The 25,188-nt window shown below is 39.8% G+C and overlaps 1 protein-coding gene across 2 annotated transcripts; it reads left to right on the plus strand.

Annotated features, from left to right (window-relative positions):
- Positions 1-795: 795 nt before the first annotated feature.
- LOC101864449 (15-hydroxyprostaglandin dehydrogenase [NAD(+)]) lies at positions 796-24,560 on the plus strand. 2 transcript variants are annotated; one of them, XM_005095565.3, is made up of 8 exons: positions 796-917; positions 9,003-9,116; positions 9,809-9,932; positions 10,851-10,957; positions 16,124-16,220; positions 17,583-17,659; positions 19,999-20,144; positions 23,495-24,560. In XM_005095565.3, the coding sequence occupies exons 2-8, from the start codon at positions 9,024-9,026 to the stop codon at positions 23,622-23,624; spliced, it is 774 nt and encodes a 257-aa protein (XP_005095622.1). In that variant the 5' UTR covers positions 796-917; positions 9,003-9,023; the 3' UTR covers positions 23,625-24,560. The 2 variants fall into 2 exon arrangements, with proteins under 2 accessions (XP_005095622.1, XP_005095621.1); XM_005095564.3 differs by having other exon boundaries at positions 797-1,173.
- The last annotated feature ends 628 nt before the right edge of the window (positions 24,561-25,188 follow it).

The raw sequence follows: 25,188 nt of genomic DNA on the forward strand, positions 1-25,188 counted from the left end.
AGATACATGATGTTCACACATCGTGTTGTTGAAAATTATATGTAAAATTCAAAATCAATGAATAAATTCTGAATCTGGCTGGTTGCAGGTAGAAATCAACCCTCAGTTAATTTGTTCCCTGCATGTAGCTAGCCTACAGACATACATAATATATAGCGTATAATATTGTGCATTGTTTAAGAGGCCAGTCGTACTTATATGATGGCTAGACTTACCGCACAAAAAGGCCTACTGAATTGCAACAATGAGATTTTAGTTTGCATTACTTAAAGTATTTGTATTTGAGACGAAACCAGGTGCTTTACTGACAGTGCATGTATTTTAAACCTGAATAATTACTAATGAGACTTGTTTTCTATAATGTTAGGCCCTAAGATAAGTTATACGGCTAGACTGGCAGACTAGCGCCGTACTTAAGGACGGCTAGCCTACTTAATAATGATGGCTGAGTTGAAAATGAAACTTTTAGTTTACAATGCCTAAAGTATTTGTATTTCAGACAAAACCTAAAAGGTGCCTACTGACTTGCATATATTTTAAACTTGAATAATTACTAGATCTAGATCCAATGAGACCTGTGTACTCAACAGGTTTGAGTCAATAGGGCCAAACCTAGATCTAAGTACGGTTAGCCTAGCCACTTCGACTGTATAAAACTATTAGTAGTATTAGAATAAATTAGATGTCTTGATCTAATCTTTCCACTGTTTCCTTTCCCTGGAGAAGTGAGGACTCGACTCGCTTTGAAGCAGGACTCGCTGATCAAATTCAGATTCAGACAAATAAAAGAAAGGTAGGATTCGATATCAAGTAGGCAACTAGAAACAAAAGCATCTTTACCTTTGAACTTTGAACTTCAACCCCTGTGTATTTGCTTGCAGAAATCATCTTATCAAGCACGAAGTTCAAGCAGTCAAGTAGGCTTCTATTTATTAGATCTAACTAGATTTCTAGATCTATCAGATCTGAATCTGGTATCTTGCATTTCAGTCTCACTCATTTATTATCTAGATTCAGATACATTCACCCTGCCAGATTCTATAATTTTTCATTTGCCATGATGCTTGAGGCTTGAGGCAAGCCAGGAGGGCCAGGGCCAGAGATCGAGGACAGTGACAGTACAGTGTGAGTGCAGACTTCTCAAGACGAAGGCAAGAGACCTTTCAGCAGAAAGTGAGAGACACATTTTGTGTATTAAGATATAAATCTAGACTCTAGTTGAAGTAGTTTGTTACTGTTTCTGTTTTTGTTACTGCAATGAGCAATGTGCAATGGCAAAATGTGCAATGGCAATGCTTTGTTTTCAGTGCTCTTTCGTTATATATATTGATATTTAGGCCTCGTCTAGATCTATAGATTATTATAAAGTCGAACCTGTGCAAGATGGAATCGCAAGGGAGCCTGAAAAAAATTCCGTCTTAGACAGTGAAATTTAATGGGGAGATGGAGCGGGGGTTCAAAGGCCCAGCCGATGGGATCACGGGTTGCTCTTGTCCAGTTGGCAAGCAATCACGATTAATTTAAGTGGTCAAAACTTCCCACCTCTCAACAGCTTTTATATTAGACTTATATCCTCGCTCCCGCCTTTACTTTACTTTATATATAGATCTAGGCCTAGATGTGAGAGGGTATGTTTCCACACGAGAAATGTTACGGGGAAAAAATATTTTAAAATGCAGAAGTGATGGTCAGAATTTAATACAGCTCAAACACGCGCACACTGATGCTGTTTGAGATTTTCGTCATCAGGGAGAACAACTGTTTTAATTACTGGTATTGGTACATCGTTTAATAATAATAATAATAATTGCATTTATATAGCGCATATCCATGCTCAAGAGCATGCTCTATGCGCTTTACAACTATTATTACCCCAGCAGACCCTCTGAGAACACTCAGAAACATTCTCAGCTTCCGAGGAAACATACTGTGCAAGCTGCGGATTTCACACGCTCAAACACTATCAAACTGACAAGATCTTTCACTGTCTATAGCCGGGTACCCATTTCCACCTGGGTGAAGTGAGGAAAATTAGTGCAAAGTGCCTTTCCCAAGGACACAACGTCGGGCCCCTGACGGGATTCGAACCCATGACCTTACAGTTGCGAGTGCGAGTCCGAGAGCCTAACCACTAGGCCACCGACGCCACAATATAATAATCATTTTAATAATTTGTCTCCTTTCTTTTCTTTAGTCTCAGTCACGTTCAACAAGAGGTCGGATCCAACGAGGACAACAAGCCGGTCCTGGCAACCTCGTTGAATGCGACACCCACTGTATTAAAAACAGAAACATTTGAACATCTTTGCTTCCTCCCTTACCCCCACCCATCGGTGTAATAGGCACACTAGTCAACCAATGCCACCACTCACTGTCATGTAACAATGATTCGAGGAACTCTTTTCTCAGCTGGCTGTACAATTAGGGCGGCAGGCTTTAGTTTAGTCCAACTAATTTTACACAGCTCTTTCAATTGAGATATATTTTAATTTCTATATTTGGCTACCAACTTAAGTTGCTGTGGTGGAGCGCCACTCACGCACTTTCACTGGCACTCGTCAGATTTCACACCCACACCACCCTGACCATCTTCACCTCTCAGGGCTCTCATAGATGGGGTAAATTGCACCCCTACCCCCCTTCCTCGTCCTGCAGAATGGGATTAAGTTTACAGCCGGCGGACAGAATCAAACTTGCGAGTTTTGTTTTAAATCAGGACTGAAAGGGCAGAGAATTTTCCGTCTAAGGTAAAATCCTCCGAAGGAAGTGGATTTTTTTTTCTGTTTCCGCGTTGGACAGGTTTCCGTTTTACACAGGTAATGAAAGAGGAATATATCAAGGGGGGAGCGGGGAGATTCTGTTTAAACAGGTTTCCGTTTTACACAGGTTTTAGTTAAGGCAGGTTCGACTGTACTTACTTTTAATGTTTACTTTTTCATTCTCTGTTGCCATTAAACATACAGGAGAGATTCAGTTTTCTATGGTAGGCCAGCTCCGCACAGCTCTTTCAATTGGGATATTTTAATTTCTATATTTGGGATTCCTTGACTCCCATGGCCTTCCTCTTCCTTCATAGCCTGAGTGCTTGGTGTGTAGCTTCTTGAGGCAGGCTGGCTAGGTGACATTTGTAACAGGTGGCCAAACCATTTTATCCTGTTTTTTTATGAAATGCAGGTAGGACTCGGTGCCAGTTGTTGCCCTTACTTCTTCATTTTTCTGCCTGTCTCATCTTGTGATATCAAGGTTTTGCGGAGACATTATTTCATCTTGCACGCAGCGGTTTTGCTTTCAAATTAATGTCCAGTTGATAAGCTGTCTCTTTCATCTTGTCATGTAGATGTTTGGATGAGATAAAAGGGGTGCGTTGGCTTTTTGGGTTTGCATTTCTATTTCTCTGTCTATGGACCTGTTTCAATAAAAAGTACAGTCATCATCATCATCAATGCCTTTCACCCCTAGCAGGGTATAGGCCACATGCAAGCTCCTTCCATTTATCTCTGTCCTGAGCCATCCTTCCAAGCTTGTTCCAAGTGAGCTTCATCTCTCTCATGTCCCTTTCCACGCATCTCCTCCATGTTTCCCGTGGCCTACCCCTGCCTCGTGCTCCTTGTGTGTTCCACTGCAGTGACTGTCTTGTGATGTTTACGCCGGGCTTTCTTAAGGTGTGTCCCGTCCATCGCCATTTTCTTAATCTTATTTCTACTTCTGTATATCCGATTATCCTTTTGTCCTGTCCTTTCCCACAGCTCTTCATTTCTTATTTTGTCCTGCCACTTAAATCTTAGAATACTCCTCATACATCTGTTGATGAAAGTGTGGACTTTATTCAGTACTGTCTTTGTTGTCTTCCAAGTTTCGCAGCTGTAGAGGAGCTCAGACTTGACGTTGGAGTTAAAGAGTCGAATCTTGGTGCACAGTGAGATGTTGCTTGCTTTCCAGACTTTTGATAATTGATTGAATGCTGACCTTGCCTTGGCAGTTCTTGCTTTAACATCTGCCTCGGTTCCACCTTTACCATCGATGACACTTCTGAGGTAGGTAAAGGAGTCCACTTCTTCCAGTGGAGTGTCTTCCACTGTCACGGCAGGGCTTGAAACTTTTCCTAGCTTCACTACTTTTGACTTGCTTGGATGTATACGTAGGCCAACACTCCTTGATAGGCTGTTGAGTTCCTTGGTCTTTTCTTGCATCTGAGCATATGTGTGAGAGAGCAGTGCAAGGTCATTGGCGAAATCCAAGTCGTCCAGCTGCTGCCAAGGGATCCACTACTGTATTACATTATGTTTGCCTCTGGTGGCTTCTTTCATGACCCAGTCAATTGCCAGTATGAAGAGAAAAGGTGAGAGCAAGCATCCTTGTCGCACTCCTGTCTGTACCTGGAATGGTTTTGATGAGAGTTGTCCTTCGTGGAAGACTTGGCAGTTTGTTCCATCATAGGGGGCCTTCACAAGCTTGACGATTTGGTCAGGTATTCCAAAATGCCGCATGAGTTTCCACAGAGTTTCCCTGTCCACGCTGTCAAACGCCTTTTCATAGTTCCTTTGTTCTTACTGAGCTTCTGATGTTGGTATATATATAGAGCTCTGACATTGTCTAACAGTCAGTTGTCCTCTGACACCATACTTTTCAAAAGTGTCTTCCAGAATTTGGCATGGTTTATTCTGTCAAAAACTTTCTCCTGATCTATGAAGACATATACATAGTATATGTACATGTGTGTGTGTGTATAAAATATGTACAGTCAAACCTGCCATGACGGCCACTTGTATAATATGGCCACCTGTACTGACGGTCACTTTCCATCCCCCCCCCCCCCCCCCTTGCGTTTTTTCTCTGTATAAAAGGCTCACTTGTCCAACATGGCCGTGGCCACCTTATAATTTTTATTAACCCACAGTTAAGTTTACTTGCCTCAGGCGGCTAGGCGTGGTCACTCATTGCCCGATGCTTTGTCATAAATTTTGAAACGGCTCCTGAGACTGTGGACAGGCTGTCATAATCCATTCTCCTGTTGTTATTGTTAGTCCCCCCAATGAATGTTTACCCAAGTTCATCAATGGGTAACAATAAATTTTCAACTGCTGGTGAGGGAAGCATTTGATCTGTCATAACATACAGAAGCCCCAGCCCACAACTCATTCACAAACCATGTGTGAGGTGACTGGTCACTGTTTTGTTTACTTAATCTGTATCAAAGTAGCAATGGACGTTAACGTGAACTTGCGATAGAAGCGCCAATTACTCTTAGAGTGGTGGCAACCCAGGGATTGTTTAAGCGTGGCACTCACTTCTGTCTTCATCGTCTTTCATATATTTCTTTTATTTTACTCTTGCACAAAATCAGCAACAACAAAAAAACGAACCAAAACACAAACCAACTAAACAACAAAACTCTTTTCATACCACCCACCCCTCCTTTTTCAAAATAAAACAAAAACCCTTTTGAATTAGCCTTACGGCAGTCCAAATCCTGAGATCAGCCCTGGTTCGGACCTCGGAAAAAAATGGTTTGCCTTTTTTAATTTGACCAGTCCTGCTTAAGACAGCCACCTGTGTTATTTGACCACTTTTCACCTTGACAATGGGTGGCCGTTTTTCACAGGTTCGACTGTATATAAAATGTTTTATACAGTCGATCGAACCTGTATGGGCTACCCATTGTTGAGGAGAATAGTGGCCGTTTAAGACAGGTGGCCATCTTAGGCAGGACTGATCAAAATGAAGAAAACAAACCATTCTCTTCTGAGGTCCGAACCGAAGTGGTTGGTGGCTTAGGACTACCATGCTAATTAAATGGGTTTTTGTTTTCTTTTTTTTAAAAAGAGGGGGCGGGGGAAGGTTATTTTTGTTGTTATTGTTGCTTTTTTTGGATAGATGGATTTTTCTAATGTTATTTGCTGGTTTTATGTAAGGGTTAAACTACAAGAATGCCTTAACTAATGTCAAACAGACAACCGTTTTGGCCAAAAGAAACAAATGGAGCAACACAGTCACAGGCTTCGACCTACTTAGAAACGGAGCCAAAGCATGGTCACTTCTCGCCAACTTATGTTGGGAAAACGCAGCAACAGCCCAAAACCCATGGACACGGAGGAAGGCGCTATTGTTGAAGAACAAAAAAAGACAGAAATGTTCAACAAGTTCTTTGCCTCAATAAACAAAGCCACACCTCACACTGACCGACATAAAGAATGTCTGAAAAAATTGAAAGAGAAAGAGCATGTGCCAAGTGCAATTATCTCTCTTTGAAGATAACTTCACCCTCACTGAACTCAACAGCGCAACGAAGAAACTGAAGCCTGACATATCCCCAGGACCAAATAAAATCCACAATGAAATGCTTGTCAATCTCAATCCTGCTGTAAGGATACTATCCTCCAGCTTATCAACAAGATGTGGAATGAAAACACCATCCCCAGAGCATGGAGAAACGCCGTCATCACCCCCATTCTTAAGAAAGGAAAACTTGCAGAAGAATTGAAAAGCTATCGACCCTTCTCATTCACCTCATGCATCTGGAAACTAGCAGAGGATGGTTAACCACTGCCTATACTGGTGGTTGGAAACAAATGGTGCCTTGGACCGAAACCAAGCAGGATTTTGTGCGAGCCAGCAAAAGGAGATGACTGGCTCTCCATGCTCAGTCAGAGAGTCCTTGATAGCTTCCTGGAAAAGAAACACACTGTGGCGGTGTATGTCGATCTCCAGCAGGCATACGACAAGGTATGGAGAAAAGGATTACTGTCGAAGATGACATATACAGATAGGTGAAGACCTTCCTTACGGACAGGACAATCCAGACCAGGATGAACAATAGTGTGTCATCCAAGGTTATATTGGAGGAGGGCCTACCCCAGGGTTCCTGTCTGAACTGCACACTCCTCCTTGTCTTCATCAAAGACCTACCTGAGAAACTGAAATCGAAAAAGGCGCTATATGCCGATGACCTAGCCATCTGGCATTCAAGTAAACAAGCTGGCATCAGTGCACGACTTGTAAATGAGGACCTAGATAGATTTGACAACTACTGCTGCAAGTGGAAACTAAAAGCAAATTGTACCAAGACAATGTACACCGTCTTTATGAAAAGTCACAAGGCTGCAAAGCAAAATCTCACCATCTCACTTTCAAGAAACAAACTTGAAAAAGTTGAAAACCCAACCTGCCTCATGCAAAATCATCAGAAGTCTAAGGCCAAACAAGAGACTTAAAACCTTCTCAGGCGGCTGGCTAACACCTCGTGGGGAGTGGACAAGGATTCACTAAGACAGCTATATGTTGGCTATGTACACTCAGCAATAGAATATAACTTAACCCAATAGACAACCTGCAGCAAACCAACTCAGGGGTCTCTTGATTCAGAATCAAGCTGTACGATTTATCTCAGGAGCTTTGAGATCCACTCCAACTGTAGCTTGCGAAATCCATACAAGCCTGGAACCTTTGAATCTGTGGAGAGAGGCAACAGTTGTAGAGGTGAGTGAGCACTGTAAGAGACAGAAAGATCATTGAACAGAGAAGACTAAAGAAACGAATCCATGGAAGATCAATACTCGACACAGCCACCAAATTAGAAGAAAAACACCACCTTCCATGTGACAGAGAAATGCTGAAACTCTTAAGACCAGAACTCCCCCTAAACACCAACACCAAGAATGCCAAAATCAAAACTTCAGTCATAAAGGAGACAGTGAAAAAGGAATGTGACTCAGTAGAACTGAAGACCACAGCTCTCAAAACTATTTCCGTTTTAGACAGGTATAAAAACCCTCCGAAGGGAAGGAATTTCTCTTTCCGTTTCGGCATTAGTCAGGTTCCTTTACAATTGTGTTTCCTTTATTCCCTTAACCTTTGACATTCTGTTTCTCTGTTTTTCTTGTCCCCCCCAACCAGGGCAGTGCTACCGACTGAAGTTGTCTTTAGGCCATTCCCAAAGGAGGGATATTAACATGTTCATATGGCTGTATCTTGAGTAATATTTGTCTTCCACCTAGTTTTTTAATCTTCTCCATCATCCATCTGTACAAATGACCACTTGCCACTAACATTATGTAATGGCCTGTCTGACACAACCACTATTTTATCAAACAAATGGACAACGCAAATTTCTCATTGCCTGAAACTGAAACGTTGCCATAAATTGACGCTTAACGTTATGGAGGAGCAGTCAAAAAATGTTCTTCTGTGTACGAGTGAGGCATGCAAATAGTCATACCCCAGAAGCTCTTCCCATAATTAGAGGAAGACAGTGTGCAAGGGTACAACAAAATGAAATGTTACAGACTGAGTAAACAGTGGGACCACCAATCTCATGCTTTGTGTGGTCAGTGGACAGGGGCTTCTGGGTCACAACGGTTCTTTTTTATTTATTTGGTAAAGGGTCCTGGGAAATTTATTATAAATCGTGCAAAACTGCGTTTATTCATGGAACCTGAAGTGTTGTTCCATTATGGAATTATATTGTTACTCTCACTAACCATACAAGATATTTGTTTCGCTGTACAGGATATAAATTATTTTTAGAAAATGATATTCATACACATGTATATGCACAATCTCAGTATTCATGATTAGGAGAACAAATAATGGCAGTAATTTTTGTAGAACTTTATCAAAACATCAGTAAAGTGCAAGAGTTTATTATACATTACCAAATCTGATTGTGATACTGGAAAAGTTTACGCTTGTTGTAAAATGTTCTCACTCTTCATTCACTCCCTCTATCTACATACTATTTTTCTATTAAAATGAAAATTTACAGCCAACAGATGTCTTTCTCAATTCGCTCTCTCTCTCTCTGTTTGTGCCTTCCCCTACTAATACTATCTCTTTCACTCTTCTATCTTTGCTCCTGTCCTCTTTATCTCCCCTTCTTTTGTCACTGAATAGTGCCTTTTAGCTTTATTTAGCCTATTATGTAGATTAAGTTTACAGGTCAGCAGAAGTGCTTGCAGTACTGAGAGGACACTCACATTCACATGTGCATGACGTTCTCTTTTCAGAGTTTATAGATTTCTCCCAAAATGCAGCAGTTGATTCGAACAGCATTCGTTACTGGTGGGGCACAGGGTTTGGGGAGAGGATTCTCTAAAGCTCTCCTTGATCGAGGAATAAAGGTAGGATGATTTCTGTTTTTGCGTGTAATTTTGCAATTCCATTACAGTGGGAGAGAAATTGTTTCAGATGTTATCTGTAAGAGTTAGTTTATTGCTTACTGAGTGTCCTTTGGTGACTGGCAACATGCTTGTTTGCTACTTCTGCTGAAAAAAGTCTGTCAGAACAATAATGTATTTACAGGATGTGACACTTGTGGTGTTTTAAAATGTTGCCTTTTACTGATCTCTTGTGCAAAAATCAATGAATTCTTTAGCCAAAGCTGGGGGGGGGGGGGGGTTCATCTTACTGTATGCCCAGCCAGTAACGAGTCACTTTGATTTTGGTGAAGGTCAGGGCTGTTAGCAAGACATAGCACCTCTCTATGCAAATAATTAGATACCAGCATGAAATCAGCATGTACAATAAGTATACTGGCTTGTGAGCAGCAACATGAGTGGAGTCTCGCAGTCTCTCTGGCTTGATTTTTTATCTGGTTTTGACTGTGACATCTATCAATTGTTTGTTCATAAATTAATTAAATTATGATTATACTTGTTTGTTTTATGTTAGAATTCATAATGTGTAAAGAGTACTTCTTAAGGTCAAGTTCCTTTGAGTGTATTTATATATATCGTTAGTTGTTTTTTTCTAACCGCATGTGACCCCATTACCATGTTTGGCTTATATTTTTTTACTTTACCCCTCTGGACAGGTATGCTTCGCAGATGTTCAAGCCTCAGTTGGCAAGAGCACAGAAACTGAATTTAAAAGCCTTTACGGAGATGATAAAGTCATGTTCTGTCACTGTGATGTCACTTCTGTGAACAACTTGGAAGGTATGAAATGTTGCAAATTGCAAAAGTCAAGTCTTCCCATTTCAAATATGATTGACTTAGTGCAGATATCAGAGGTCACAGTGAGGTTTCAGAGATGTTTTACAAGGACAAAAAATAGTAGGTTGTGATCATGGATGGGTTATTCTTTACTTTTACTCTGACTGTTATTTGATAAGTCTCAAGTTATTTTATGGAATAAAAATGTTACACAAAACCTCATGTACATTATGCTGTGATCCTTTATTTGTCTTTCCCCAACTTGATATTTTTTGTTGTTTTGCTTTTTGCCTGAGAGATTAGTACAGTGCATCCTCTGTATAACGACGTTGTCGGGACCAGAAAAAAATGTTGTTATAGAGAGGCAACCAAAAATATTACTAAAAAGGAAAAATTTGGGACCTGCGCACAATGTCGCTATAAAAAGGATGTCGTTATACAGAGGATGTCGTTATATCAAAGGTATTATATTTATAGAGAGGCTGCACTGTATCATTGTGATTCTGAATTTTTGGGTAAGATTATTCTTCTTTGTTTAGTGGACTCTGTAGCAAATTTGCACCTTTACTGACTTCATAAGTCTAGCGTGGAGCTGTGCAAAGTCAGCTTCGGGAGCCTTTACTCCCTGAGAGAAAGTCATTTTCTTTTACTACAGTACAGAAAATAAAGATATTCTGTAATGTTCCTGAGATATATGCTAATGTATGAAAAGTTATGTGTCAGATTGATAAATATAGATCTCTATATCATCATCAAAAGTAGATGTATTATAGATTGCTATATTATCTTTATGATTGATGTGTATGGGAAAAAGACAAATTTGATCCCACTTTTATCTGAATATCCTTTTAAAGGACAGTTTGAGCAAGGGAGCATATGTTAAACCCAGTTTTGTTTTGTTTTTGCTTTTAATCTTCGCAGATTCCTTCAATGCAGCAGTAAAAAAGTTTGGTCATGTTGATCTTATGGTGAATAATGCTGGCATCGGAGATGAGTCAAAGCTTGTACAGATGATCAGTATAAATCTGGTTTGTAGCACTGAGATTATTTAAATATTTTTGTTTATAGTGTATCTGTAGTGGCAAAGTTCCATTGTGCTCTTCTATTCTTTTCACGTCTGTCAGGTAATATGTGAACACAGCTTTTCTTATCCTTTATCAAGGTATTTTCTTCTCAGTGTAAAGTCCACCGACTTAAGGGCCTATTACATGTACAGGCAGACCGGACAGGTTTTTGACAGTAGGCAAACCGTACGGCCAGACGAAATCGAGGAAACTTGACTGTTATTACACGCCACAATCAACCTGAAGGCAGCCCCCAGTAGGCTAGGCCAAGAAGCTTTCTCGGACTAGGCCTACAGACAGAATCGGAAATGATCAAATGCATGTCGGGTAATTTTTAAAAAATACAAACCCACCATCTCACACACATGCACGGGCGTGCGCGCAAAGCATAAAAAAGTGCAGGAATAGAAAATCCTTAAATACAAAACGAAACAAGTCATTCGCGAGCCATTTCCCTAATTTAGATACGCTGATTCTGAATCTGGTATCATTTTTTATCTACGACATGAGATTTTCTATAATTTTGAAATTAGTTCTGTAGTCCTCGGGGCAGCAAACTTCAAATATTAGTCGGCACTCCCCTCAAGGCCGGATGGCTGGACTTCAAATTCACAGGTAGTGGCTGTGGGTTCTTGACATCCGGCGGGCCGGGTATTTGCCGGGTATTCGCCTACGGTTTGATCCAAATTTCTTATCACACGTTGCGATTAGCCGTACGGCCCAGAAACCTGGCCTGTAGGCCTACATGTAAAAAAAGGCCCTTTAGCTTATGTTGAAGAGAGTGTTCAAGTGTTTTAGCCCCCCCAAGAAAGATGATTTTCCCCTTCTTTGAGGAGAAATTTCTTTGGTTACAGTTGTGTGTGATATGAATTGTGGTTATTTCTAATGAAACAATATTATTCCTAGGGGCTGTAGGCCAACAGTCTCTTTTTTCAGCTAATTATGTGTCTTTTTCAAGGGCACTACCCAGTAACTGTCTACTTAAAAGATGTTGCATCGACATATTGCTTACTATTTATTTTGTGAGTCAATTGCATGTATGCGGATCAAGGCTACACACAGGGGAAAATTTGGTAAAGATTCCTTTTCAAAATATCTATGCTATTTTTTAAACAACCTATTTGAATACAAGTAATTTCTCTTGAGAATCAAACTGTTTCCAATATGATATGTCGCATTATGACTCACATCATTAAGTTGAAAAGATAAATGCAGATAAAAATTGGGGCAACATACAATGGTTGCTTAATCCTTTAAGCCCTGACCTCTTGAGGCTACCGTGCCCCTCCCCTTGAGCTCCTGAGCTCCCGAGCTCCTGAACCATATATTACTAACATTCATATATGATAGTCATAATCACATTCCATATTCCAGTCAGGGTAGTCCTTGCCATTCATCATCATCCAGTTCATTGCCGACTGGCGTGGGCGATCATGGACCTCCATTTCACACTGTCTTGCGTTGCAGCGAAGGTGTCTTTCGTTATTGCTGTTCCCAACCTTATTGTTAGCTTGTCAAGTATCCTTTCCCTCTATCTGCCTCTTCCTCTCTTTCCATCAAACTTGGCTGTTGTTACAATGTTCTCCAATGCTTCTTTCCGCCTTGTGTGTCCAATGAAATTAGCCTGTTGCTTTCCTATATTCGCCATAAGCTGCCATCCGTAATTTGCTTCAACCAAGACTTCTTGATTTGTTTTCCTAGCTGTCCATGGGATACGCAGTATGCGTCTTATGAACCACAACTCTGTCGGCTCAATTGTTCTTTCCTGTTGTTTATTGGTTGTCCACACTTCGCACCCACATAATAGGATTGGCTCGATGTATTTTTTCAGCACCCTTTTTCTTGTTTCCAGTGACAGATTGATGTTTGTAAATATCTGTTTCATTTTGTGGAAAGTTGCTTTTGCTTCGCAAATGCGACTTTTAATTTCTGTGTGTCATCTCCCATCTGATGATATAATGGTCCCCAAATATTTAACCCTAACCGTACGCCCTGGGGTCATTTTGTACCCCTGGGGTTGTATTCTTCAAATTTTAGAATACTTGTAGTGCGAAGATCTCTTGGAAACTTTCAGTATTTCTCAAAAAATCATTTTCACAGACTGCTATGCAAAGCGTACGGATCAGATTAACTAGTAAATTTCCGCTTTGGAAAGTGGTGCCACAGAGTTCCCCACGTCGTATGGTTACAATAGTAAAACATGACGTACGGATGGATTAAAATGTTGTACTAGCTTGAGGGTGGTGCCATTGATTTTGATATTGCAGGTTGGGGTTGGAGTTTTTCTGCTTATCACCATTGTTTCAGTTTTCTTGATGTTTAGGCTTAGGCCCGTGTTGTCACTCTCTTGTACGATGACATTTAATAGATCCTTGTCATTACCAGCATCTAATTCAGAAAGATGTTCAAAATAATTAATAACGTCTTGTGTTATAAACACTGGTTTCCCTTCGCTCACCATTGTACGGATGGCTAGGCAAACAGGCAGTTTTACACACCGCCGCCAGATTATACCGCTCCTGGAAAATGGGAAACCACCTGGAGAAGCGAAAAGCTACTGACCTATCTCATTAACATCATGTATCAGTAAGTTTGCGGAAAGAATGATAAACAGCCGCCTACTGGTACCTGGAAAACACTAACAGCTTGAACCCACACCAAGCAGGCTTCAGAAAAGGCAGCAAGACAGAAGATCAACTTTTTAAACTAGGTCAAAACGTCCAGGATGGTTTTCAGGAGACTAAACACACTGTCGCCATCTTTGTAGATCTCCAACAGGCGTACGACAGAGTGTGGAGAAAAGGCCTACTCATGAAAATGATGAACCTTGGGATACATGGCAAACTATATAAATGGATCAAGTTCTTCCTGTCAGATCGAAACATTGAAACCAAGATAAACAATGCCCACACGTCAAGAGAAGTACTCGAGGAAGGTTCCTGTCTCAGTTGCACTTTGTTCCTGATCTTCTTCAATGATGTAATGATCGTGCTGAAGTCTGAAAAGCAGTTGCGAGCGCCATAAAACCCTATACTACTAACTAACTAGAAGTCTGAAAAGACTCTTTACGCTGATGACTTTGTTCTCTGCAGACACATCACAGCACGGTTGTAGGAGCAGGGAACTTAAATGAAGACATCAAGAGACTCCACAATTACTGTCAGAAATGGAATCTTAAAATAAACTACATGAAAACAGTATACACCAACTTTACAAAGAGCCATAAATCAGTCAAAGAAAATCTCCAACTAAAGATGGGAAATGAAAATCTCCCCAAAGAAGAACAACCAATATACCTAGGAGTCAAACTTGATTAAAGTCTAACCATGAAAAGCCAAGTGGAGAACATAAAGAACAAGGGGGAAAAAAAAGACTCCAACTTTTAAAGAAGCTCGCAAGCAGTTCATGTGGATCAGACAAACGAACTCTGAGAGCTCTGTACCTTGGTTGTTTCCGATCTTCCCTGGAATACAGCAGTAGCCTACTCACTATGTGCAGTACAACTACTTGCAACACCCTTGACAAAGTCCAAAATAATGCCCTTTGTTTCATAAATGGTAGCATGAGTTCCACTCCTACCGCTGCATGTGAAATCCTTTCAAATGTTGAACCCCTGAGAATCCGCAGAGATAAAGCAGTTTTGGAGCTACATGAAAGAACCAAAAGAATGTGCTCCAACCACCCAAACAGGAAATTAGTAGAAACATGGAAACCAAAGAAACGAATTCAACAAAAGTCAATCATGCATCATGTCACAGAACTAATGGAGAGTCACCATCTACCACAAAACAGAAAAGAAACCAAAAGAGTCAACCAAATCATCCCTCCCCACATTTCTATGGAAAAACCAATCATTAAAACATCTCTCAGAGACAATAGCACAAAATCTTCAGATCTAGTGATGCTGATGCTTGCGTCTCATCAAACAATCAACAGCTATTCAGATGACCGGATACACATCTATACAGACCACTTAGCATTCAAAGGCACAACCAAAGCCGGATATGGAATACTAATTTAGTATTCCATATCCGACTTTGTTTGTGACTAATACAGTACCCAGATTGAAGTTCCAGTGAGATCTCTGCAGCCTGTGGAGAGAAATGCAGCAACTATGATGCAGAAATGATTGCAATTGAAACAGCACTATACCGTCTCTGCACAGTTTTTGACACTCATCCTGGAATAGCACAGAGTATTGTGATTTTCACTGACTCATTATCAGTCTTGCAAGCGATAGAAAATGACCATCATCTAAACCAAGGTTTGACTCATATACTGTTTGGCTCCCATCATCTGATAACATTCCTTGGCATCAACCTGGTAATGCAGTGGACACTCAAACATACCTAGAAAAAACAGAGCAGATACACTCACCAAACGAGGATCTAGACAGGAATAACCCAATATTTTAACTTCATACAACATTGAAAAACAAATCGTTAAAAGCAACATCAAACAAGATTAGATGAACAGATGAGCCCTGGGAAAGACTGGCAGAGAATATGACCACAACAAAAAGGAATGACAATATCAAACACCTACAGAGAAAGAAACAGACCGCGATTTTTCACCTACGAACAGAACATATACAACTGAACTTCCACCTGAACAGAATAAACCCAGAACTTCCTCCAATGTGTCCCTTGTGTGACTATGCATATGAGACTTTGGATCATCACCTGTTCCACTGCACAGCTCTAAATGACACCAGAGCTACCCTTCTCCCTCCGAGACCTAACATTGACAACACACTCTATGGAACATAACAGCAACTGCAACAAACCTGCACTTATCACTACATGGCATTGGACAGAAGGGCGAGAGTCCAGATGGTGCAGGATCGATAACAACAACAACAACAACACGCCACCGGTGTACCGGTGACGAGGGATCAAAGGGTTAAACCTTGGCGGTATTCCTATTTCATTATCAAAGTTTGATCAAGCAGAGTTAATTGTAAGCTGAATGGAAATGTGTCGAACTTAATATTTATCAATAATAAAACAAGTGAGACTCTTATGTTGGTTTTGATTTGATGATGGATTTGTTCACACATTTAATTTTACCCGTTTCATATATTTGACATTCTCACATGAATTTATTTATGTCATTTTATATTTATGACAGACGGCTGCTATTCAAGGGTCACAAATTGCCTTGGAACATATGAGAAAAGACAAAGGAGGTCGTGGCGGGAGGATTATAAATGTTGCATCCACTGCTGGTCAGTTTTGTTATAATAATGATGCTTTTTCCACTGTTCTTATCATCTTTAAAGCTGATGTTCTTACTGACTGATATTTAACAAAATGAATGGCAGTTTAATGAGTCAAATGCTCCACTGCTGTCCAAGGCAAAATGAACACTCATCTTCTAAAATAGCTAAAAACACATTTTAAAAAATACTTTAAAGATTTTTAAAGATTGATTCGCGGACAGATAAGTAATTTAAGAGCTAAAAAAATAAGAAAACAAAATTACTTTTAGATGCAGCAAGTGTTTTTGGCAATTACTGCTGTTCAGCCACATGTATCTCTATATAAACATAGTCTAGCACGCACATAGAGAAACAAGCACACATGAAACAGATTTTTAGGTCCCACATTTTTTCTGACATTCAATTTCATGTGTCATAACGCAGTGGAATCAAGCGCTAGTCAATTTTTGAGCATATGGAATTATTGTTATGTCTTTAACTGTAATGCTCTTTCATTTGTCTTGCTTTCACTGAAAAAAATACTCGTCTATCTAGAAGTCGAGATATTTGCCATCAAACGAGGGAAGGTGGGGGGGGGTGTGCCTGGTTTAAGAGATAAAATAAGGGGGGTTACAATAAGTTACATTATCAAATTGTCAAATCTTACTTGACAATAATGACAATTCCTTGAGATACTTTTTTTACTCCCTGGTCTTTCTATGCAGCATTGTTGAATGTTATTTCCTGTTGTAACCTATCCCAGTACCCAGTGCAAACTACCAGTACGATCCAGTAGAATTGAGTTGAGTCCGTCCATATTTTCCTCCATGGAAAAGCAAAAGCTACCATGTTGGCATAAAGCTGCCAATACTACTCACAACATTGAAAAACAAATGCATTTGATTTGTAAGAGATAATGGTAGCCTTTTTCAGTCCATGGAGAATATATTAATGTGCACAGCCTCAACTCAATCAAATTACTTCAATTGGCGGTGTGCATTTGGCTTAGGTTGCTTCTTTGCTTTTAGTTGAACTGAACACCTATCCAAGCATGGTTTACTATCTTGTCAGATCTTTCTGTGCCATGCTTAGACTAGACTAGACACACTCTTTCTAAAACATTGAAAACAACCCTGCTTTTTTCAATGTTTATAAGAAATTAACAAAAGTCATACTTTAACAATAAATTAATGCATTGCAGCAGTTGAGCATTTGAAGGAGTCATCAAAGTATTCTGCTGTACCTGCTCTTACCTGATGAGTTTCAGTAGCCTTTCAATTCTCCCACTCTACTTTATGCAGCTTTTTGTGATAGTAAACTTCCTTGTCTTGTTGTCCATTTCTTGGTGACGTTGACCATTTATCTTTCATTCATCTCTTACAATCCAAGGTCTCATAGGAGTCTATTTCTCCCCTCGGTACTGCGCCTCCAAGTTTGGCTTAGTTGGTTACCATCACAGTATGGCAGTAAGTATGGCTTTGCTCTTTAACCTCAATGTTTTGTCCATGGTATAGCCTGGCCCTGTGGAAAATTGCATGTTTTAAATGTAAAAATTGCAAGGCAAACTGCCTAAAAATTGCAAAAAATTGCAGCCTTCCCATCCCAGGCACATTAATACGGGCTTAACATTTTTAGTTTAAAAAACATGACAATTTTGAGTACCAGTAGCATAAAAGCAGCACAGCCTTTAAAAAATCATGACCCACAATACAAATTCATCAAATGTTATTAACAACATTTACTAGTAACAACACACGAGTACGTTAACAAGGAAGTTATCGACCAAATATAATATGATAACGCGCGACTCAAAATAACGGAACCCTCGGTTTTCGTAGTAACTTTTAAATGAAGGCATAAAATTTGACCAAATTTAGTACATACCGGGCACTTGGTTCATGCAAAAATCTAGAAGTGTATGAGGTTTAGTCTATAAAAAACAAAAGAATTGACGAGGGATTTTCGAAACAACCTTTAAATACAAAATAAGCTTATGCTCCAATCAAATCAGATACTGTTCTATATTTCTCTTGAAACCTTCGATACACCGGTAATCTGTATTTGTTTCAGATATTTTCTGTTTTAAAACCGGCATGGTAATATTTTACCACTAGTTCAAATCGTAAAATATGTCAAAAAATGTTTTTTCCATTTATAAACAATAGTAACTCATGTACTAATGTAGATCTAGATCATTTCTATAGCACCTACTCCCATGTGAACGCAGCTTAAGGCGTTTTACATAACGGGGTGTTTACGTACACAGTACGTGGACACCAAGCCTAAGTACACGGTAACTGGCAACCGGGCACGTAGCCTCAGTGTTACATACACGGTAACCGGGCAGTTAAGAATTCCAAGTTCGGTTTTTGTCATCTTGTGTTGCCTTCAACTCCAGCCCTCCCCCGACTGTACCTTTTTTTTTTTTAATCAATAATTCCCCCATTCCGGAGCTCTATACTTCGTAGCGCACAGACTTTGAATTAACTTTGGTGACCCAACCGGTACACAAGTGAGGCCGCAAAGACCGCGATTTCCCGGGGGGCCAGTATAGCAGTTAGCACTGTCGCACACAGGAGACCCGAGTTCAATTCTCTAGTGGGGAGAAATTCTTAATTAATGAGTACTTTGGTCTTTCTGCTGAGATGTTGATTCCCTCTCAGCCTGGGTTGGCCCTGACAAGTGATCTAAATTGTGGCAATGGGGGCATAAGAACACCTAAATTGTTTTTAAGATAATAAAAGGTTGTCAACTTGGATGGTGTCATGGTAGGCTGCAGTGAGTGTTCTGGGTTTGTGGTATTCTTGAATTTCAGATGTATGAGGACGTTTCATTATTTTACTTTCATTAGTTTTGTCCTATTTATCAGAGATCAGCTTTAAAACTGGAGTTTCTGCCTCTTGAATGACATTTTTGTCTGTTTTGAAAAGGTCGTTTTAAACTGTGCCATGCCCCTCTAGTAAATTTGGCTGTTGAAATCTGTCCGCAGTGTCAGGAGCCAATATATAGTCTGTGCAACATGGCGGGTGTTGAGAGATTTGCATGGCCAATCTTAGTATTCTTAGACAGGCTCTTTGGGATGTTATTTTTTAAAAATCAAAATAAAATATTGTGGTCATGGCTGCATTTGGCTGGTTATCATTTTACGCAGTGCCGTTATAAAGAAAAAACACAAAGAGGAGATTTGAAAGTAGCCATTTGCGGTAGCCGTTTTATTCAGGTGTACACCTTAGAGGGTGCGGTGGCGGAGCTGTTAGTGTGCTTGTCTCCGAAGCGGAAAGTCCAGTATCTGACTTAGTGTTGGGGAAGTAAAGGCGGCGTGGAAAGGAACTGACCACCCTACCACAATGTGCTGGAGGTCCAGGAAGTTGTTTCACTAACAAGACAATCCCCAATGTCCGGATCGAATGCGTGAACAACTTTACATCTTAGCAGGTTCCACTGTAGGCTGTCTTCCCTCGTTTCCTTTTTAATAATTCTGTCGGAATCGGAAGCTTACAAATGTTCTGGTAGATCTCCCACTGTGTTTAAGTCTTAGTGTTGTTGTTTAATTTTTTAATTTAAAAAAAATGTCAATTCCATTGTGGGTACTCCTGTGTGATTTGCTCCTTCTTTTTTGTCAAACATCTATCATCCTTATCTCTCCTCCTTCATTTACGTGTTTGTTACCCTCTTGTAACACCTCCAATCTTCGGCACTTTTATGACCTAACTGTGTTGCAAGTGCAGTATAACTCTTGCTAAATCTACACTGAATAATTCCATTGATATGTTCACTTTATTCGATCCCTTTTCAATAATTGCAGAGCAATCCACATGCAAAAGAGATGGGACTTCAGTTTGGATGTCTTTGTCCAGCCTTCACTGACACTGCCATCATAAACTTTGATGAAACGAAAATGGATTACTATGATGAGGGTCTCAAGTTCCTTGAAGCTATTGGTATAAACACGTAAGTATCTTCTTGCTATTCAAGACTATCTATTTCTTACATTTCGAACTCTCGAAAAAACCCATGACATTTTTAGAGAGAAAATAGCTTTGTTTCCAGCATAGAAAATGTGTTTTCTCTCCATCATATGAGGGTGGACAGGCATGGGCAAGACAGAAGACCGGTCTTGAAAAAATGAAATGCAAGTAGGCCTTCCACATAATTGTATACTGTCACAACGTTCACCACCTCCCAATCACAGAAGGGAAACAACCATCTACTTCTGCCTACGCACTGGACATCCGTGTTTCCTGCTGAATTTACACACAATAGAATTCAACCACAGATTTCCCCTTTATTCTTTTTTTGTGATCTCGCAGATGAGACAGTGGACCACTGGTTTTTACACTAGATTGAATCAACCTTTTTTCTGCCAGGATAAAACTCTTAGATCACACTTCATAGAATGACAAAGCAGATAAAGAAAGGAAATGCATTTTGGGATACATCTAGCCTTAATAACTTAACCCACCCCCTCTCCCCTGCACATGTCACTTCTTGGCATGGAACAGAAGTGTGAAAAAACATGCAATGTAGCAATAACAAACTTGAAAAAAATTTGGAGTGGGGGGAGGGTTTTTTTTAAGTTGGAAAAATCTATTTTACTTACAGTGCTTTCTACATACATGATAGTACTCTCATTTTTCAGGAGTTTTTTTCTTCAAATGAGGATTCAAATTGACAATCTTTATAGAATGGTACACACGTACCATTACTTCAAATGAAATTGCAAATTTCCTTTCTTGCTGGAGTCCAGAAGTGCAGCAATAGTATTGTCTTACTGAAACCATTAAAATATTAGAATGGGAATGTTTTTACTTTTTGGAAGATTTAACCTTTGGATGTCTTGAGCAGAATAGACAGGGTAAATTGATTGTCTGAACCATAACCCCCAAAAAACCCCACTACTCTAAGCGTTGCAACATGTATTAAAAGGGGAAGGGGGAAAGGGGGTCTGAACCATAACCCCAAAAAACCCCACTACTCTAAGCGTTGCAACATGTATTAAAAGGGGAAGGGGGAAAGGGGGTCTGAACCATAACCCCAAAAAACCCCACTACTCTAAGCGTTGCAACATGTATTAAAAGGGGAAGGGGGAAAGGGGGTCTAAACCATAACCCCCAAAAAACCCACTACTCTTAGTGTTGCAACATGTATTAAAAGGGGAAGGGGGAAAGGGGGTCTAAACCATAACCCCCAAAAAACCCACTACTCTTAGTGTTGCAACATGTATTAAATGGGGAAGGGGGAAAGGGGACAATCTTTCTTTGTTACCATTGTCAACAATTACTCATTATACAGGTCCAAGGGAATTAGGCTACTATTATTGTAGAAAGAGGGGAAGCAGTATCACCACAGTGGAACTCGGATTTAACTAGCTCGGATTCAACGAGAACTCGGATTCAACGAGATGAGATGGATTCCCCGTTTTTTTCCTTCTTAAAAATCAATAAAAAGTAACCTGGATTCAACGAGCACTTAAATCAGCGAGCTCGGATTCAACGAGGTCGCTTTCAGGGTGAACAGCCCCCGCAGACGTGGCTTCGCTAATTTTTCTCCCAGAACAAACTTTATCTATTCCCAGAAACCATCCATTGCACCTGCATCATGAACCATTATTCACTTAGCCGATTGCATGCGACCAATCAGCGGCCTTTTTAAATACCAACACGTGTGTTGTTGGCATGCGTACATGTCTACTCTGGCGTGTGTCAGGGTCGGATGGGTGACCTGCGCACGTGTGGCTGTGTGTGCGTGTCGGAGAGGGGGGGGAGGCACTAGCGGTCCGGGCGTTGAACGTTGCATATATACAAACGCGTCAGTCTTTTTTTCCCTCGGCAACTGATTATTATTACAATAATAAGCTAGTCTTGACGTAGATCTGCGTAATGAATTGTGCGCTGGTCTATGGAATCAAAAGTTGCCGTATGCTCGGCTCTACACAGCAACACAACTTTTTCTTGGTAAACAATCGAGATGACACAGGCTTGTGTATTTGAACAAATCGGTCTTTTTTTTACACAGCTCATAATATGCAGGCATTTCAGGCACTACTTGTGACTTCTCTTTATACATTACTTGCTCAGTGCATGTAATTATCTGCACAAAACCGTGTTTCCTATTACGAACACTCGGATTCAACGAGATTTTAGGTCAGGCCCAACGACCTCGTTGAATCCGAGTTCCACTGTATCACATGAAAATCAGCATGGAAATTGAGAAATGGTTTGTTTCCCTAAGCAGGCTGTGCTACAAAATTTGTCATAACTTAGAGAAAGACTATGGGTATAGACACTTGGAAATCCTTAATGTTTTAGTTTATCACAGACAGATGAATATTTGAATAACTTTGCTAAAAATATGTTATTAATCAAGAGTGAGTATCTTTTCTAAAAACAACAGTTCCATTGAAAAGAGTGAGGAAAATATTTTAATTCTTTCATTCATTGTATTATAATCAGACCTGCCACTCTATGAAATCTAAAAATCGGGATTTGGTGAAAAAAATTGGGATCAATGGCAAATCACCAAGGTGTCTGCCAACTGACTTATAAATTTTCCTGGGGTGTCCATAATTACATCCGTGTAAACACCTATAATATGCCCTCTGTGTTTGTGTGTGTGTTATTATTTTTTTTAATCCTGAAGTATAAAGTCAAGCACTCCTGGTCCAAGTGCCTAACAACATCTCCCCCCACCCCGATAAGTCCCGAAAGACGCTTCCACCAGCGTGCATGAACTTTAGTTGACCCCGTCACCGCTCGTCATCCCAGACACACGCGAAACTCACACACCGAAGTCATGTCACATAATGCGAACACGTGATTAAAACAGTTTTACAGACTGGTCTTCATTATGGGCACGACTAACCAGAACTCGGACAAAGCTTGTTTTGAAAGTAACAGCAGAACTCCAAGTAATATTGATCATTTGTCGAGAGTAGATCTTGAGAACGTCCCAAATTGGAACACCAAATCGATACTACTTCCATTAGGCCTATAGTTGAAATAACATGTGTTGGCAAAGATCCAACACAACTTGGAGTGAGTCAACAACTAAATCCAGCTTCAATATTTTGCAAAGCAGTTCTCAGAGTTCCCTTGGCAGAGATGAAGGCAGAGTAAATTTTTAGAGAAATCCGGCACTACAGAAGGAAAAAAAAAAAACCGGGATACACGCAATCAAAATCGGGAAAATCGGGAAGCTTGAGATTTGGGGCAAAAAATCGGGATATCCCAATTAAATTGTGATGAATGGCAGGTCTGTGTAATACGCATGTGTATTATGATGTACATATTTTCTTTTTTCAGAGTTGATGCTGTGGTTGATGGTTTCATGCACTTTGTGGATAATGATGACATCAATGGTGATATTGTCACTGTAACAGCTCAGCGTGGTTTTCAAGTGAAGAATAAGCATAAACGGAAAGCTCATCTGTAACAGACGGGTGCCCTTGCTTGTTTTCCTGTTGCATCAGTTGTTTACCTCATGCTCACCGAAGAGATCAGTTGTTTCTTTTTGTTGCTTGTGTTTTACTATCACATGTGTGACTGTGAGGATGCATTTTTGGATAAATTGTCTGGAGAAGATAGCTACAGCTATATATATGAGAAAATGAGTTAGAAACCTGTCCCACTTTGTTATCACCCCGATGTAACCTAAGATTTTTAAAGTAAAGCGTTTTTTTTCACCCATATAGCCATTCACTGGGTTTTTTCACAGTCATGTAACTGTTTTTACTTTGCTACAATATATCCCCTACAACATGTGTTGCCATCCAAGCTTTCACTTTCAGTGCAAAGATGAACGAGCAATAAATATCATTTTTGAAGACAAAACCAACTTGCAACAGGCCTATAGCCTATAGGTTTTGCTTTTGCCCACTTGATATTCTAATGATACAAATGTCAGGGAAGGAGGAAGGAACCAGTCTTTTTATTCTTTATGAAGCTTGAGGCTCTGTTACACAGGGCACAGTTAGATCATTGGCTCAAAATCCAGCTTATTTCAAATGCAGAAGCAATATATTTTTATATATGTATATATATTATATGTATATATGCGCAGCATATTTAGTAGATTGATAGATGATGTAAGTAAGCAATGTAGGCTACTGTACAGTGCCTCAAAAATAGGTTGCTTTTGTAAGACATATACATCACTTGTAGTTATAGCAGCAGTGCTTACTTTTTTCTTTTCTACATTGCTTTTTTTTTTTTTAAACATTATACTTATATTATATACTTTATAATTCACAACCTGTGATTTTTTTTTGATTTTTTGGTGATACATATATATATAGAGAAAGAAATCTATACTGGTATTCAGTGCCATCTTTTTGTACCACGGGCAAATAAAACAATATATTTCTTAAAATTTGTAAGATGTTCATTTCTTTTTAATCTGAAGGCAATATTTTATAAGTCTGTACGTTCCTTTTATGATAGTTTCAGTTTAAGTCTAAGTTGTCCCATATCAATATCACTGCTCCATGTAACAGGACCACTGTTGATGCTGAATGTCCTTACTTTGGCCTACAGTTTTGAGTTCAGGCCTACCTCAACTTCAGGTAATTGAGCTCCAGAATTGATATATTCTTCAGCAGGATATGCTCTTGCTTTTGCTATTCTTACTTGCCAGTTTACTTTTTTTAACACATTACACCCTAAGGGTCTGGATGGGAAGTCCATTGTTAGATCCTAAGCAATGGGAAGGAACCCACCTCCCGTGAATACAAGACAAGCCTTTAAAAAACACATTTTAAAATTACTAAACAAATTCCAAAAATCTTGAAAAAATAAAAGTTAAAACGAAAAATGAATGTAGTTTCTGAAAAATATAACTTAGTGTATGCGCAAACTGTTGGAAATGTCTAACTTTGGTTCAATCGGCTTGTCCGACCCGTGACTCTCACTCTCAGCCTCGCGGTCGGGCCCTTAATTCTACATTTTCTACGTCTGATCACTCTGAATCGCCCCAAACTCTTGCTACAACGTTTTAATCA

Source organism: Aplysia californica, unplaced genomic scaffold (genome assembly GCF_000002075.1).
Source record: "Aplysia californica isolate F4 #8 unplaced genomic scaffold, AplCal3.0 scaffold00107, whole genome shotgun sequence".
Classification (NCBI taxonomy): Eukaryota; Metazoa; Mollusca; class Gastropoda; order Aplysiida; family Aplysiidae; genus Aplysia; species Aplysia californica.

Bases quoted from the DNA above. Each gene is read 5' to 3' on its own strand.
- LOC101864449 (XM_005095565.3), top strand. From the start codon at position 9,024: ATGCAGCAGTTGATTCGAACAGCATTCGTTACTGGTGGGGCACAGGGT. The intron at 9,933-10,850 runs GTATGAAATGTT...TAATCTTCGCAG, and splicing joins TTCTGTGAACAACTTGGAAG to ATTCCTTCAATGCAGCAGTA. The intron at 10,958-16,123 runs GTTTGTAGCACT...TATTTATGACAG, and splicing joins AGATGATCAGTATAAATCTG to ACGGCTGCTATTCAAGGGTC.